This window comes from Physella acuta, unplaced genomic scaffold (genome assembly GCF_028476545.2).
Source record: "Physella acuta isolate Inbredline_101_S28 unplaced genomic scaffold, ASM2847654v3 ptg000298l, whole genome shotgun sequence".
In the NCBI taxonomy this organism is placed as follows: Eukaryota; Metazoa; Mollusca; class Gastropoda; family Physidae; genus Physella; species Physella acuta.
The window spans coordinates 6,573-24,773 of NW_026731817.1; the positions used below are offsets into that span (position 1 = coordinate 6,573).

Below are 18,201 nucleotides of genomic sequence, written 5' to 3' on the forward strand. Positions count from 1 at the left end.
GTCACTTGCTTGTATCAATGTCACTTATTTTTAAAGCTTGTCACTCCCTAATCCCATGCACTCCCTCATTCTCCCTCCTGTCACTCCTCCCTCTATTTATCCCTCCCTTCTTCCGTCTGTCACTCCTCCCTCTATGTATCCCTCCCTTCTTCCGTCTGTCACTTCTCCCTCTATTTATCCCTCCCTTCTTCCGTCTGTCACTTCTCCCTCTATTTATCCCTCCCTTCTTCCGTCTGTCACTTCTCCCTCTATTTATCCCTCCCTTCTTCCGTCTGTCACTCCTCCCTCTATTTATCCCTCCCTTCTTCCGTCTGTCATTCTCCCTTCCGTTTCCAACTTCCTCTAATCCGTCACTCCTCCGTCGTCCCATCACCCCCCCCCCCCACCCCCTCATCCCCGCCAAGATTCCAACTTCTCTGACCGACACGACCTAGACGGACGTCCGTCGTCTGTCATACAACCAGTAGGTAACGGTGTTGCGACAGACTGCTCCCCCCCCCACCCTCTCTCAAGCCCGTCCCCCCTACTCTAACCCTTCCAGCCAGATTTTTCCTGCCTAAAATAGAATTTTTGTTCCCTCCCCTTGTCCATACGATAGCAGCCAAAGGGAGAGAATTCGATCTCTTCAATTTATTTTTATACTTCATCCATTATACTTTTTAAAAATTAACATTATTATTGTAAAACAAAAATATCTATTACGTTGTTTTAACGATTGCGAAATTATTTATTTTCTTTTCTTTTTACTTCTTTTTTCCGTTTCTTTTTTGATTATTTCTTTTTAAAGAAATTTTAAAAACATTGTGTTACTCATATTTTTTAAACATATGTAATGCGTAAAGGTTTGTAGGCGACATTGTGCATGGGTCGAAAATTTTGAAATGTATTGTTATTTAATTGGCGTTTACACTTATGGGTAGATTGAATTGTTCATGCAAGAACTGCCCTTGAATATACACTTGACGGATATGATGAGACACAATAATTTGCTGGGGGGGGGGGGGGGGGGGTCAGTGAAAGCCGGGGACTAGAGCTTCAGGAGCGGAGCCAAATAAGTTTGCATGGTAGAGACGGCATTGTGATGAACGAACCCTAGCTACAGCCCAACTCCTCTTCATACACCCCATTTACACGCCCCTGATATCCCCCCCCCCCCCCACACACACACACACACTCACACACATTAAGCCCACGCCTTTGGGATACCCACCCCCACCCCACGCATCAGCCCCACGCCCTTATCGCCCGCCCTTCTTACCATCTGAGACAGATGTACTTAATATGCAAATTTATTCACAACTGTTGTTACAAGTTTTGGTGAACGTTCCCTCCTCCCCACTCTCCCATTATTTCATTCCCGTCCCCTCTCTCTGAGGAAACAGTTGGTGGTGATCTATCGTGTGATGTTTTTATCATACATCAAAATTTACGAGAGCCCACCCCTCATAACATCCTCCCCAAAACACTCCCACCCTACAATACCCCCCCCCCCCTATAAACATGGTGTTTAGAAGTTACATCTCTTTACCCGCCATGTTCTGTTGATGACTCTAACATTTGACGTACAACATCCCCGACCCACCTTCCCTATCAAACCCCTGACCCACCTCCCAGACCCACCACCATGACCCACCTCCATGACCCACCTCCATGACCCACCTCCATGACCCACCACCATGACCCACCTCCATGACCCACCTCCCAGACCCACCTCCCAGACCCACCTCCCAGACCCACCTCCATGACCCACCTCCATGACCCACCTCCATGACCCACCTCCATGACCCACCTCCATGACCCACCTCCATGACCCACCTCCATGACCCACCTCCATGACCCACCTCCATGACCCACCTCCATGACCCACCTCCATGACCCACCTCCATGACCCACCTCCATGACCCACCTCCATGACCCACCTCCATGACCCACCTCCATGACCCACCTCCATGACCCACCTTCATGACCCACCTCCATGACTCACCTCCATGACCCACCTCCATGACCCACCTCCATGACCCGCCTCCATGACCCACCTCCATGACCCACCTCCATGACCCACCTCCATGACCCACCTTCATGACTACTTCACTGTGGAATTTCAGATGCTGTTGGTTCGTTTTTATGGCTAACCTTTGGTAGAAAACTTACCATAGCAAGCTTACCATCGTAGGATTACCATCTCATGCTTACCATCGTAAGCCTACTATCTCAGGCTTACCATCTCATGCTTACCATATCATGGTTACCATCTAAAGGTTACCATCTCATGCTTACTATCTGAAGCTTACCATCATAGACTTACCATTCCAGGCTTACCATCGTAGGCAGGCTTACCATCTCTGGCTTACCATCGTATTTTACCATCTCACCATCTGAGGCTTACCATCTCAGGCTTACCATCTCAGACTTACCATCGTAGGCTTACCATCTCAGACTTACCATCGTAGGCTTACCATCTCTGGCTTACCATCGTAGGCTTACCATCTCAGACTTACCATTGTAGACTTACCATCTCTGGCTTACCATCGTAGGCTTACCATCTCTGGCTTACCATCGTAGGCTTACCATCTCAGGCTTACCATCGTATTTTACAATCTCACCATCTCAGGCTTGCCATCATAGACTTGCCATTCCAGGCTTACCATCGTAGGCTTTCCATCTCAGGCTTACCATCTCAGGCTTACCATCTCAGGCTTACCATCTCAGGCTTACCATCTCAGGCTTACCATCTCAGGCTTACCATCTCAGGCTTACCATCTCAGGCTTACAATCTCAGGCTTACCATCTCAGGCTTACCATCTCAGGCTTACCATCTCTGGCTTACCATCGTAGGCTTACCATCTCTGGCTTACCATCTCAGGCTTACCATCTCAGGCTTACCATCTCGGGCTTACCATCTCAGGCTTACCATCTCTGACTTACCATCGTAGGCTTACCAACTCTGGCTTACCATCGTAGGCTTACCATCTCAGGCTTACCATCTCAGGCTTACCATCTCAGGCTTACCATCTCAGGCTTACCATCTCAGGCTTACCATCTCAGGCTTACCATCTCAGGCTTACCATCTCAGGCTTACCATCTCAGACTTACCATCATAGACTTACCATCTCAGGCTTACCATCTCAGACTTACCATCTCAGGCTTACCATCTCAGGCTTACCTTCTCAGGCTTACCATCGTAGGCTTTCCAAGATTTCAAAAGTAGTTTAGCACACTACTGGCTTCAAATTTTGGGGTCTTCAAATGCACGACCCTTTTCACTCATGTCGGGTACTTATTTAGGCTGAATAAACTATTGAGCTTATTCAACCAACCCGCTTGTCATGGTGTAATGTCTGTCATATTTTTGTCATTTTGTCATAGACTCGTCATATTCTTGTCATTTTCTCATAGGTTCGTCTTTTTTTCTACATTTTTGTAATGAAATTTTAGAGTTGAAATTTGTAAAAATAAAAAACATTGCAGAACCCTATCCCCCCTCCTTCCCAACCCTACCCCACCCCGTAACCAAGTCAGACGGCGATTTGATGTGTGACGAATGGACGCGCGCCCTCGAGATTTCATCCAATCATAACACGCCGTCTGCCTCGAGCCTGGAGAGTCAACCAATCAGAAATTGTAAATATTACAGTCATTAACTTCTCGACTCGGGCAGCGTCACTGGGAGTCACTGACTCTGGTTGACTCTGCGTCTCAGTCCTGACGCCCTTATGGGATGGGATTTGTTTTGTTTGTTCTGGCTTTAGGGGATTGAGCAAACAAATTTGGTTAAGTTAAACCAGGCGACTAACTTAACGACATTTTAGTCAAGATAAATCGATAACAGACAGCACATTTTACGACAACCTCGTCAGCAACGGTACGACATCCTCCAAATTATAAAGGGACCAGTCTTGAAATTTGACCATATCCCAACATTTGACCATATCCCAACATTTGACCATATCCCAACATTTGACCATATCCTAACATTTAACCATATCCCAACATTTGACCATATACCAACATTTGACCATATCCCAACATTTGACCATATCCCAATATTTGACCATATCCCAACATTTGACCATATCCCATTTGACCATATCCCACCATTTGACCATATCCCAACATTTGACCATATCCCAACATTTGACCATATCCCAACATTTGACCATATCCTAACATTTAACCATATCCCAACATTTGACCATATCCCAACATTTGACCATATCCCAACATTTGACCATATCCCAATATTTGACCATATCCCAAGATTTTGCCATATCCCAACATTTGACCATATCCCAACATTTGACCATATCCCAACATTTGACCATTTCCCAACATTTGACCATATCCCAACATTTGACCATATCCCATTTGACCATATCCCAACATTTGACCATATCCGAACATTTGACCATATCCCAACATTTGACCATATCCCAACATTTGACCATATCCCAACATTTGACCGTATCCCAAAATTTGACCATATCCAACAAGATTTTGCCATATCCCAACATTTGACCATATCCCAACATTTGACCATATCCCAACATTTGACCATATCCCAACATTTGACCATATCCCAACATTTGACCATATCCCAACATTTGACCATATCCCAACATTTGACCATATCCCAACATTTGACCATATCCCAACATTTGACCATATCCCAACATTTGACCATATCCCAACATTTGACCATATCCCATCATTTGACCATATCCCAACATTTGACCATATCCCAACATTTGACCATATCCCAACATTTGACCATATCCCAACATTTTACCATATCCCAACATTTTACCACATTCCAACATTTGACCATATTCCAACATTTAACCATATCCCAACATTTGACCATATCCCAACATTTGACCATATCCCAACATTTGACCATATCCCAAAATTTGACCATATCCCAACATTTGACCATATCCAATCATTTGACCATATCCCAACATTTGACCATATCCCAACATTTGACCATATCCCATCATTTGACCATATCCCAACATTTGACCATATCCCAGCATTTGACCATATCCCAACATTTGACCATATCCCAACATTTGACCATATCCCAACATTTGACCATAGTCCGTATCCCCCCAGCAGCAGAGTCGATCCCGTACTGAATTAGCTTCCATAGCCTTTGTCCAACCAAGAACAAACTACAAGGCAGCAGTTGTTTTATTTTGGAGTTGTCTCCCCTAGACGAACTGCTGTCCCCAGCCATCGAGCCTCAACTGCCCGGGGTTGGAACTCGGGACTTTTCGGTTCAGCAGCCATAAGCTTTACCGAGCCGACAAAGCCGAAACTCTGGTTAAATAAACATTTAACTCCGAGATTAAGCTCCGTCACTGTCCATTTTTGGGTACACATTCCGAGCAGGGACAGAATCCAATCATTTCATGTCACCCAACCCCCAACATCACTTTACCCTGGGAGTTTTGCCCTTAGATTTACTCCCAGTTCTCTCCCCTTTCAACTACACTCTACCCTCCCCGCCCCACCCCCGGGGCTGATAGACCGAGGGTGTGTACCAGTTCAGTGCTGCACTATATCTATCTAGTTTAGACGCGAGCACACTGTGGCTTCTGTTGCGCTCGGGTAAACACCTTGTCATTCACTGCTGGAATTTCGAGGTCAACTTTTTGCCTAGGTTTTCCTTTCATCAAAGCATTGGTCGCTAAAATATGTCATCGATTTCACGCGTAACCAATGCATATGTGAGGGCTGTGAGGACGAGAGCAGGGCTGTAAGGACGAGGGCAGGGCTGTAAGGACGAGGGCAGGGCTGTAAGGACGAGGGCAGGGTTGTAAGGACGAGGGCAGTGCTGTCAGGACGAGGGCAGTGCTGTCAGGACGAGAGCAGGGCTGTAAGGACGAGGGCAGGGCTGTAAGGACGAGGGCAGGGCTGTAAGGACGAGGGCAGGGCTGTAAGGACGAGGGCAGGGCTGTAAGGACGAGGGCAGGGCTGTAAGGACGAGGGCAGGGCTGTAAGGACGAGGGCAGGGCTGTAAGGACGAGGGCAGGGCTGTAAGGACGAGGGCAGTGCTGTCAGGACGAGGGCAGGGCTGTAAGGACGAGGGCTGTAAGCACGAGGGCAGGGCTGTAAGGACGAGGGCAGATCTGTAAGGACGAGGGCAGGGCTGTAAGGACGAGGGCAGTGCTGTCAGGACGAGAGCAGGGCTGTAAGGACGAGGGCTGTAAGCACGAGGGCAGGGCTGTAAGGACGAGGGCAGATCTGTAAGGACGAGGGCAGGGCTGTAAGGACGAGGGCAGGGCTGTAAGGACGAGGGCAGGGCTGTAAGGACGAGGGCAGTGCTGTCAGGACGAGAGCAGGGCTGTAAGGACGAGGGCTGTAAGCACGAGGGCAGGGCTGTAAGGACGAGGGCAGATCTGTAAGGACGAGGGCAGGGCTGTAAGGACGAGGGCAGGGCTGTAAGGACGAGGGCAGGGCTGTAAGGACGAGGGCAGGGCTGTAAGGACGAGGGCAGGGCTGTAAGGACGAGGGCAGGGCTGTAAGGACGAGGGCACGGCTGTAAGGACGAGGGCAGGGCTATAAGGACGAGGGCAGATCTGTAAGGACGAGGGCAGGGCTGTAAGGACGAGGGCTGTAAGCACGAGGGCAGGGCTGTAAGGACGAGGGCAGATCTGTAAGGACGAGGGCTGTAAGGACTGGGTCAGGGCTGTAAGGACGAGGGCTGTAAGGACGAGGGCTGTAAGGACGAGGGCTGTAAGGACGAGGGCAGGGCTGTAAGGACGAGGGCAGATCTGTAAGGGCGAGGGTTGTAAGGACTGGGGCAGGGCTGTAAAGGACGAGGGCTGTAAGGACGAGGGCAGGGCTGTAAGGACGAGGGCTGTAAGGACTAGGGCAGGGCTGTAAGGACGAGGGCAGATCTGTAAGGGCGAGGGTTGTAAGGACTGGGGCAGGGCTGTAAAGGACGAGGGCTGTAAGGACGAGGGCAGGGCTGTAAGAACGAGGGCTGTAAGGACTGGGGCAGGGCTGTAGAACAGAGATGTTGGGACTTCAGCTCGCGAATTATTTGGCCTTGACCTATCGATTTTGGGAGAAATTAATAACAGCTTAAGATTTCTGTTGTCTTTAACAATCATTTGATGAAGGTAAAGACGGACGCGGAAGAGGGTCATTTCTCAGACATGCATTGGGGGGGGGGGGGGGGGGCAAATTATATGGCATGCATATCAACAGGTGAATAGTTCATTCGCAGCCCCTCCCCCCCCCCCCCCAAAACACAAACACCTCCTTTTGACCCCATCCCCTCCTGTCTTCCTCACACTTTCTTCCCCACCCTCCCTCACTCCTCAACACTATCCTAAACAAAATTACCACGTAAATACTTGTTCACTGGTACGCCCTCTATGTAAGAGATCAAGGTAAGATTACTCTTGTAGAGCTGAATGTGCAGCCTGCGTTAACGTTCTTTCCCTGGACCTTCAAGCTGTCCTTGCTTGTCTAATCTTCCACACATGTACAGTGTCAGTTACCCCCAACTCGTATGCTCTAATGGCAGATGACAGGATATGGCAATAAGACATATCCTGTTGAGTTCCCGTTTCCCCAGATACCCCGGATCTTCTCCAGATAAGTCTCGCCAAAAAGTCAAAACCTCCGCCACCAAAAAAAAACAAGATTATAAAAGAGAGGACATGAAACTTGTACTTTTAGATTTTGTTGAAGAAGGTAAAATTGGGACATGTCACAAATAATTTGCATTTAAAAAATCGGTATTTTGGTACCTTTAACGCTAACCTTAAGCCTAGCCCCAACTCAACCCAACCCCAACCCTAATCCCAACCCTAACCCCAACACTAACTCTAACCCCAACCCTAACCCCATCCCTAACCCCAACCCTAACCCTAACCCCAACCCTAACCCTAGCCCCAACCCTAACCCTAGCCCTAGCCCTAACCCCAACCCTAACCATTACCCTAGAGGCGGGTAAGAAGTTGTTTTGGCTTGCGTTTAAATATTCAACATCAGAAGTAGGTCATAAGTCACGGGGGGGGGGGGGGGGGGGGGGCTTACCTTTCGCCGGTGTACCAGGTGCTTACCTGGACAAGATCCGGTACCCCAAGACTAAAAGCCTGCAATATTTCTGGATACTCCATTCTCGTGGTATTCTAATTGCACGCCCATATCCAAAGACACTCTCTTACCCCATCACTCTCCCGTATCCGATAAAACTCCCATATCCCATAGCATTCCCATATCCCATGGCATTCCAATATCCCATGACATTCCCATATCCCATGGCATTCCCATATCCCATGGCATTCCCATATCCCATGGCATTCCCATATCCCATGGCATTCCCATATCCCATGACATTCCCATGACATTCCCATATCCCATGACATTCCCATATCCCATGACATTCCCATATCCCATGACACTCCCATATCCCATGACACTCCCATATCCCATGACTTTCCCGAATCCCACCACCCCGTCACACCCCATACCCCATGGCACTCACCCACCCCATGACATTCCCATATATCATAACACTCCTATCACATCCCATGACACTCCCACATCAAATGATATTCCCATATACCATAACACTCTCATACCCCATGACACACCCATATCCCATAACATCCCATAACACTCCCATATCCCACCACACCCCCATATCCCATAACACCCCATATCTCAGCCTCCAACAACTTGGCGACCAGCAGGGTGGAGGTGAACTAATTTCGTCAATTTAATTTATCCAATTGGCTGGCGAGAAATCAATTTAGGAATCTGGAATTAAGCCGGGACACGGGTGTGATTTGAACCATCTTTCTTGAGACGGAATCAGCCGCCGGCGATTTGTTGTTGTCGTGCCGGCTTGTTGATGGATGGTGCTGGTAGGGATGGTAGCGTCAGATGTATGTGTGTGGAGATGGTGGTAGAGTGGATAGCGTCAGATTTCTGTGTAAATGGCTGAGGGCTTATCTTACAAAAGTTGTGAGGGCATATCCTATAAAATACGTGTAGAGATGGATGAGGGCATATCCTACAAAATACGTATGTGCAGATGGCTAAGGGCATATCCTACAAAAGTTTTTATAAAACTTAAATCACGTCTTACTCTATATTCACCCATTGCTCGCTATTGATTTATGTGAATTTAAATGCATAAAAATATTTAGAGAACAAACTTTTAGATGCATTTAAAAAGAAAATAAACATTAATTTCCTTTAGCTGTGATAGAAAACGTTAAAACGTTGGTCGCTCTAGAAATATTTTCAATCCGAATTAAACGACCGATGCTTTTAATTTTAGAACTAGAACTAAAGTAATAGTGCTTTACTTTCTAAGGTCAGTGTATTTTAAAGCTTATTATAATGGTTTTTTATACTTGCACTGTATTTTAACGAGTTGGCGAATACTTAGCGTCTGGGTAAAAGTCAACCGCCCCCCTCCCTACCCCGTCTTTAGGAGCTGAAGATTAATAGCGCAGATAAAGTAGAGTTCATATGTATTATTAACCACGGCATTTAAAGGTACAGCGTAGTCAGCTCTACGCCCCGCCGCCTTTACTCTCCCTAACGTGAGTCAGGTACCCAAAGCTAACAACTGGGTACGACGAAGGATTTTAACTCCAGATGGCCAAATTGCGGTGACGATTGGCCTACGACTACACAAGGCAAACTCGTGGTGCCTAATTTTTCAAGTAAACATATTGCATGGTCTTCAGTTTCCAAACATATCAGACGCCTGCAACAGACACATTTGGCACTACGAACATGTCTTCTAGGATCCAGGAATCTAAAAGTGAATTTTTGAAACAAGCATCCTTAATATCCCGTACATTTTTCTGAAGCTTTCAAGATTTGAAGAGTGTATTGTTTCTTGATTTCAGTTCATATTTGTTGACTCAAAAATATAATTTGTTGAATTAAGTACATAACTGTTGACTTTAAGTCATAATGTCTTAACTTATTCATCGCTTGTTGACTGTTCGAAATTTGTTGACATCAAAATGTGTTGACCTACGTCCTTCACATGTTGACCACCACGTAATTATTAGAAAACACATTTAATTATCTCACCCCGGCCCCTCCTTCCCCCACCCACCCCCACCCCCCACCCCCACCCCCCCACACACACACTCTCCCACATTCACGGATTCTAATCACAAACATTTTAAGATGTTTTTCGACGAATCCGCAATGTAAATGTTTTTTTAACTTTGATCTGCTTTTAGATTCTAATTGTCCAGGAACTGACGTGTAGGCCGGCAAATTAGACCAGGTCTCTGTTTTTCTCGAGACACTCATTAGGCCGTGTTTACCATCCCTTTGTAAGGACTTGAACTACTAATTTGACTTTTTTTTTCAACTTTATATCTAGCTTGGGGTTTAGATACATTTTACTTTAAAATTTATATTTGAAACAGCTTTGTAATGATGTTGATATAATTGTAGGAGTATGATGGCTGTGTTTGAGATGAGTTCTTAATCTACTTGTTCGTGTTTGGAGTTGTACATCTGTATGTTCGTGTTTATAGTTGTAAATCTGTATGTTCGTATTTTGAGATGTAAATCTACATGTTTGTGTTTAGAGTTGTAAATCTACATGTTCGTGTTTAGAGTTGTAAATCTGTATGTTTGTGTTTAGATATGTAAATCTGTATGCCCGATGGTTGCTGGAACTGACATTAGCCTTCATGTCATGTGACTGATATCAAAGACAGGGCGAGACTTTACGAGATCTGCTCCACACGATATTCAGAACGAACGAGAGTTTGGGAAATAAGCGAGATTTGGCAAATATACCAGATTTATTTATACGCAAATTTTTAAAAATAACCAAGATTTGAAAATGTGCGAGAAAGGAAACTGTACAAGATTGTAAACATTTATAAGATTTTTTTAAAAAGCAGCATTATAGAATGTACGAGCTCTGATATTGCGCGTCGTTTCAAAAATGTGACAAATAACATTGTGAAAACTGGAGAAAATAAAAAAAATCAATCATCATTGTGGTAAAGTTTCAGGAAATTGCCGATCTCATTGTTCAGTTAATATTTGACAAAAATGTTCAAGATTTCAATACTATTTGGAAAACAATCGTCCTCTTTGGAACTATTTTAAATTTGATCAAAGATATCTATTATGCGTCGGGTTGGAGAGGGGGGGTAGTGTGGAAAGAGTGCCGTACATTACCCTAAAATGTGCAATAACACACGAGATTTGGTGAGAATACAACAACGTGGTTGTGAGATTACACGAGATTTGAGTGGTTAAAAACAAGACTTGATTAATCAATACCCCCCCCCCCCCCACTTCATTTTGGGCTTAAATCTTCTGCCTGTATGAGCATTATCCCGCCTCTCTATCAAATGGGAATGTAAGGGAAATTACTGCAATTATTATTTTCACTTCAGAAATTTTTATCTAATTTATCAACATTTTTCTTTCACAACGTGTTATTTTTTGTTTTAATTTCACTTTTCTTTTTTACAATTTTCTTAATTCATCTCCACATATACCATACTTATTTTTCCCATATCTTCGTCTGTAATATTTTTTACCTAATGTAATTTATTACTTTCACCCGACTATCCATTTATCATTTATTTCGTCCATTAATTTCTTAACCCCAATGACGTCCAACTGAATCAGGGGACTGAACTCGTGTGGCGTTACAAGTTGCAGTGCTTTCCCCTTGAAGTTGTTTTTATTTTTTGTATTTTTAAAAAGCCAATGTATGTTGGATCAATACCTGCCTCCAATAAGTCTTGTCATAGACAGCCTGACATGATTTTTTTTTAGCTCCCGGGCTGACAGTTTTTTTTACCCAACGGGAAGCGAAAGTTTTGTCGCCCGGCTACATACACCGCCGCATAAATCACATTTTAATAATAACGGCAACATGGTTGAAGCCAATACAAGGTTATATATATATATATATATATATATATATTGCGGTATTAAAAATGATTATTTGTACAGAACCCTTCCATAGAGTGTTCTAATCAACTCCCCGAAGTTTCATGCCTATCGGATGAACAGTGTGAAATCAAAATAGACTTTTATTTTTATATACCGTATATAGAAAAAAACAAATCGCGCCCTGTAGGGGCGCCACCCCTGCGAATTTGAAATATTTTTTTTCGCAGAAACCTTACCAGGAATATTCTCAACAACTTCCCAAAGTTTCACGGCGATGTGATGAGAGGTGTAGTAATGCGTAAAGGACAGACACACAAACATACATTGCTCTTTATATATAGATAGATAGATAGATAAATAAGCTCTAAAAAGAGTTACGCAATGATTAATGCAACATTTATTTTAAATTCAAAATATAAAAACGCAAAAATCTAACCCCCTTCATAGATAATGTTTATACTCTAAGTTTCTGTATAACCATGTTCACATGTTGGGTGTATACTTGCGATTGCAATGTTGGCATAATTTCTGAGAATTGAAGACAGGATTTAAAGTATTGCGGCCGTTTTGGTAAATATATGTAGGCTCTCCAAATTGCCATGTCGTGTCCAGTCTTTGAGCTGCCACATTGTTGATGTGAATGACAGCGTTTTTGTGTTCGGCTAGCTTAGGATCTGTCATCAAATTAATAAGTTCTTGCTTGCTAAGCTGTTTCATATTCACCGCGCTGAATAATTTTTCAAAACAGTCGTAACGGTTGTTTTCTTCCTCTTCAATCACCTGAGTTTCTTTCTCAGTGCCTGGGTCCGCTTCCTTGTTTGTAGTGTCATGCTTGACCCAGCGAGCAATGGCTGGGACGACAAAATCTGGACACACACACAAGTTATTGTGTTTAAGAATTTCGTACAGATCGTCAAAGTAAATATCGACGAAATGTTCTGTTCCGGTAAGATCAATGAAGCTGGTTGCCATTGTATCAAGGCAAGATTTTTTAACGATGCTTGAGTTGAGTAAAATCGCGTTAGTGTAGAAATCCCAGTAATTATCTACAGTAACACATGGTGTTAAAAAACTTTCCGTGTAGTTGGTAAGGAAATCTATCTGTAACATGCAGGCAGCGTGCCAGACATCAATGACGTTCTCTTTAGTCAGGACGTCAGCCGCCTTGTAAATGACGTCAAGAACCAGTTGAAACGTGTCCGGGGAAACATCTTTAAGCGTGACCTCGTTCTCTGTTCTCTCCTTCATGTCCGACCTCAGCAGGGCCTGGAAGAATCCAGAGCAGGCGGACAGGAGGTAACGGTGGCACTGGAAGGTCCGGTCGCCGACACAGACTGTGAAGTCGCTGAAGTTCTCGCGGTTCTCGTCTTTTAGGAAACAGGTGGCGATACCAAGTGCTAAAGTTGGGTTGACAGCCATTGATGAATCTATGCTGAAGTGGATCCGTTTAAATTTCTGGTGAATTGATAATGAAAATAGCAGCATATATATTTATTCATTAAAATAGTTAGTTGCAAGTCTGTGCGGTAATTTGAGCCAAACTCGCAACAATAGTAACTATATATATATATATATATATATATATATATATATATATATATATATATATATATATATATATATATATATATATATATATATAAACTTAAAAATTAATATAAAAATAAATAAATAATAATAATATAATATAATAATAATATAATAAATATTTTTTAAATTTATTTATATATGTATATTTGTATATATATATATATATATATACATATATATATATATTTACTAGCGTACCCGCCCCCCGCGCGTTGTCTCGGGGATAGAAGAAAGTCTGACGAAATATATTAGAAGGATATCACCAATGCATTACCAATCATATGTTCTTAGACGCGTGTCCTTCTTTTCTAAAACTGTGTTATTTAAATGTTAACAATGCCTGCGCTTGGATAATAATTATCGGGACACGGGTTTTCCTACACTACCGCATGAAAACCTTGAGTGTACATTAATCACTCACCGAAATAATGAGGTAGAACACACTTCGGTGACCATCCATGTGTCAGGGACGTAGAGGGGCGCTCTCAGGAGCCCCCCCCCTCCCCAATTACACTACCGCATAGGCGCAGCGTACGGCCCCTGGCTCCTTAAAACTAACAGGCGCCATCGTGCTCATTGGATAACCCAGCGTGCCAATAGCATCCTGTTAATAATGACGCAGATTTTGTCATTCGCTAAAGTGACACAAATGAACAGAAATTTTTTCTTTAACACGTAAAAAAAAATTATTTGACGTGTTTTAAACATCAGTGTGACTGATGCAATATGCTAGCATTACTAATGGTCTATTATAAGTTGCTCGATCTCAATTTCTGACTGAATCGTCTAATAATAGATGCTTATTGCATCATTCGCAAAGTGACGAAACTCTACAGTAGGCTCCTCATATTCAAAAAGTTAATTTTTCATCTTTCACAAGGTGACGAAACTTTACAGGATTTCCTCGCGTTACAAAGTTATTTTTTTAAAAGCCTGTTGTTTTACCGCTGAATATAGTAGTACCCCTTACTCGCTATGCAGGACGCTCGATTAACGGGTGCCAAGTGCCAACATAGTCGCTCTAAAACTCTGGGCGCCAAACCGTGTATTGACGAAAATTGTACCCTACATGGCGCCGCCCATAAGAAACTTTAGTTTTCTTTTTCGCAGAAATATTATCGGGAGTATTCTCATCTACTACTTAAAGTTTCATGGCACTCCGATGAACCGCATCCGAGTTTTATTTTTTATATACCGTGTATAGAGAGAAAAATCGCTTACCCCGGGGGCACCGCCCTTGCAATATTAAAAAATATTTTTTTTTTTGCAAACCCTACCATTGAGTGATCTATTCATCTCCCCCAAAGTTTCATAGTACACCAATGAACGGTATGAAACCGAAATGGACTTTTATTTTTATAAACCATATATAGAGAAAAAAACAAATCGCGCCCTGCCGGGGCGCCACCCCTGCGAATTTGAAAATGTTTTTAGCGCAGAAACCTCCCCAGGAGTATTCTCAAAACATCTTCCCAAATTTTCATGGCGATCGTGGTGTGAACGGTGTCACGGCAATTCACTTTTATTATTTTTATATACGGTATATAGAGAAAAATCGCAACCTCCGGTGGCGCCGCCCTTGTGAAATTAAAAACGATTTTTTTTACAAAACCCTTCCTTAAAGTGTTCTAATGAACTCACCAAAGTTTGATAGCGATCAGATGAATGGTGTCAAAATAAAAAATCGACTTTTATTTTTATATACCGTATATAGAGAAAAACAAATCGCGCCCTGCCGGGGCGCCACCCCTGCGAATTTAAATTTTTTTTTTTCCGCAGAAACCTCCCCAGGAATCTTCACAACAACTTCCCGGCGATGTGATGAGAGGTGTAGTAATGCGTAAAGGACAAACAGACAGACAGACAAACACACATACATTGCTTTATAATATATATAGATTTCATATGTTCGTGCGTGTGAAGTCTAAACTATAATGTGACTCCAATCTCGCGTGAACACCGCCGTGTCTTATGTAGCCTACTTCTTGGTTATATTAAGTTAACATATTTTTATAGTATCATCAAATGTTGCGTTGTTGCTTTTAAAAAGATGTATTAGATCTAGTAGGATCCCGTTTCTAAAATTTCACTACATGAATTTTCTCGATTATCTTACATGGCAGCAAGTATTTGCAGGAAGAAAATAGAAATGGTTTTAAGTGTTTCAATTCATTATTTGCTTTCATAATTGATACAACTTTGGAAATTCAATTTCATGACTCGCTTTAATAAACAAATTGACACTGGTGTATATAAAAAAGAATGACGGAAAATTTTTAATTTTGTATTAACTTACCTTTTTCAATTCAATAATCGGCAACTCCTCAATGTTATGTACATCGAAGTGACTGATGCAACTTGTTAACTTTACTAATGGTGTATTTTTAGACGCGTGATCTAACTTTCTGATTGGTCCATGCAAACAAATATCCAGATTGCGTCATTCTCTAAAGTGAGAAAAATCAACAGGAGTTTCTTTAACACGCAAAAACAAGTTATTAAAAAGTCTAGTGACAATTTAAGCGCAATTTCCTTATGTTATCCAGGAGTTATCCATAACAATTTTAAATCGAGATAAATCATATATTCAGCAAATAAATAATGCAACACAAGTAGTTTTAATAATTCAAAACAAAATAGAAAAAATATTTATTAACGAAATTTTTTAAATATCCTTTCGAACCTCCGCTTTAGGCTAAAAACCTACACGACGCTCAGTTTAAATGTTCTTAATTAATTTTTTGTGACCGAACGAAAGGATATTTTTGAAAACTTTCTTCGGCAATATTAGTCTAAATTATGGCAGGAATCGATTGGTAAATGTTTCAAGTCGCTAAGTTGTCTGGTTGCGGAGATATGGAGCAAAAACTGCATTTGTTCGAGGTTTTTTGGCTTTTCCGGGAAATCCAGGAAGGAATTCCGGGAATTATTTTGGCCCACAATCATCCTTGGAACTTGCTTAACATTTGTATATATATATATATATATATATATATATATATATATATATATATATATATATATATATATATATATATATAAAGTACTTTTTTAATCTAACTATGATGATATTAAGAATGTTGATTAATTATATTGATGTTGATACTAATGTTGATGTTGATGTAATGTGTTGATGGTGTTGTTGATGTTGATGGTGGTTGTGGTGGTGTTGGTGGTGTTGCTATTACTATTGTTCATGGTGATGATTTGATTATGATGGTGATGGTGATGGTTAGGTTGATGGTGGTGAGGATAGTGATGATGAGTATGTAATATATCAGAGACTATTATCATTAAATCAATAAGGAAACAACTGTCAGCGACTTGCCAATAAAATACAGTGATGTTAGAGAACAATGTATCACTGCAACTGTACATTACCTCATTTCCCACACATTCCATATCGTGTCAAGGTCGTCTGGCCTGGAGTACACATGACGTCACAAAAAGCGTCTATCAACATTGTGGTGGGCTTGTGTGTGAGGGGGGGGGGGGGGAAGGGGTATATCACGACACTTAACAGAATGTTCAAATACCGAGGGGGGGGGGGGGGGGTGTCAGCATGGCCAACATCTTACAGCCCTGGCGACGGAGGTGTCAAGGTCGTTCAGAGAACTTCCGGTATCGGCGGCTGGGCGTGGTTGTTTATATTGCGATGTTGGCTGCCTACAAATCAAAATTAATGCGGAAATCTTGTCAGCGCTCTTGGGCGGTGTCTGTCCTCGTTTTGATTCTGAAAGTTCACCAGAGGCTAATATGTAAATTACAAAGGTCATGAGCTGGGCGATCACGTGACATAAAAATTGCAAAATTCGTGCGGTTTTTGCCTCGTGTGAAAACTGGTGATTTTTGTTGGGTAAAACGTTAGTGTTCTTTGTTTGAAAACCGCGTTGTTCTTTGTGTGAAAACCATAGTGTTTCTTTGTTGTGTGAAAACTGTGGTGTTTCTTTGTGGTGTGAAAACGGTGGTGTTTTTGGTTATGTGAAAACCGTTGTGTTTTTTGTGTGAAAACCGTTGTGTTTTTTGTGTGAAAACCATAGTGTTCTTTGTTGTGTGAAAACCGTGGTGTTCTTTGTGTGAAAACCATAGTGTTCTTTGTTGTGTGAAAACCGTGTTGTTCTTTGTGTGAAAACCATAGTGTTCTTTGTTGTGTGAAAACCGTGTTGTTCTTTGTGTGAAAACCATAGTGTTCTTTGTTGTGTGCAAACCGTGTTGTTCTTTGTGTGAAAACCATAGTGTTCTTTGTTGTGTGAAAACCGTGTTGTTCTTTGTGTGAAAACCATAGTGTTCTTTGTTGTGTGAAAACCGTGTTGTTCTTTGTGTGAAAACCATAGTGTTTTTTGTTGTGTGAAAACCGTGTTGTTCTTTGTGTGAAAACCATAGTGTTTTTTGTTGTGTGAAAACCGTGTTGTTCTTTGTGTGAAAACCATAGTGTTTTTTGTTGTGTGAAAACCGTGGTGTTTTTTGTACATACATCAGCATGTCACAAGAGGTTACACTCTCCCTAATTGTTGGACAAACTTTGGGCGCGTCTAAGGCGCTCCCACAAGGGCGCCCGTGAAGCTAAGTCACTAACTTTCGAGAAGAAAACTTCATTAAACACATTTTTTACATGAACGTATATAAGTTGTTGTAGGTAAGCGGTTGCAATGGAGGCTTAAAGGTGTGTTATATAACGTTGTATGGGTTAGG

At 42.4% G+C, this 18,201-nt stretch overlaps 2 protein-coding genes across 2 annotated transcripts; both read right to left on the reverse strand.

The window, feature by feature from the left end:
• Positions 1 to 5,839: 5,839 nt before the first annotated feature.
• LOC131939879 (uncharacterized) lies at positions 5,840 to 8,332 on the reverse strand. Its single transcript, XM_059298405.1, has 3 exons — positions 8,184 to 8,332; positions 6,802 to 7,008; positions 5,840 to 6,656 (listed from the first exon to the last, which is right to left on the reverse strand). Exons 1-3 carry the CDS (start codon positions 8,330 to 8,332, stop codon positions 5,840 to 5,842), a joined length of 1,173 nt encoding a protein of 390 aa, XP_059154388.1.
• A 3,983-nt stretch (positions 8,333 to 12,315) lies between these two features.
• LOC131939878 (kelch-like protein 6) lies at positions 12,316 to 15,899 on the reverse strand. The gene is made up of 2 exons (XM_059298404.1): positions 15,806 to 15,899; positions 12,316 to 13,374 (listed from the first exon to the last, which is right to left on the reverse strand). Exon 2 carries the CDS (start codon positions 13,336 to 13,338, stop codon positions 12,403 to 12,405), a length of 936 nt encoding a protein of 311 aa, XP_059154387.1. The 5' UTR covers positions 13,339 to 13,374; positions 15,806 to 15,899; the 3' UTR covers positions 12,316 to 12,402.
• Positions 15,900 to 18,201: the final 2,302 nt, after the last annotated feature.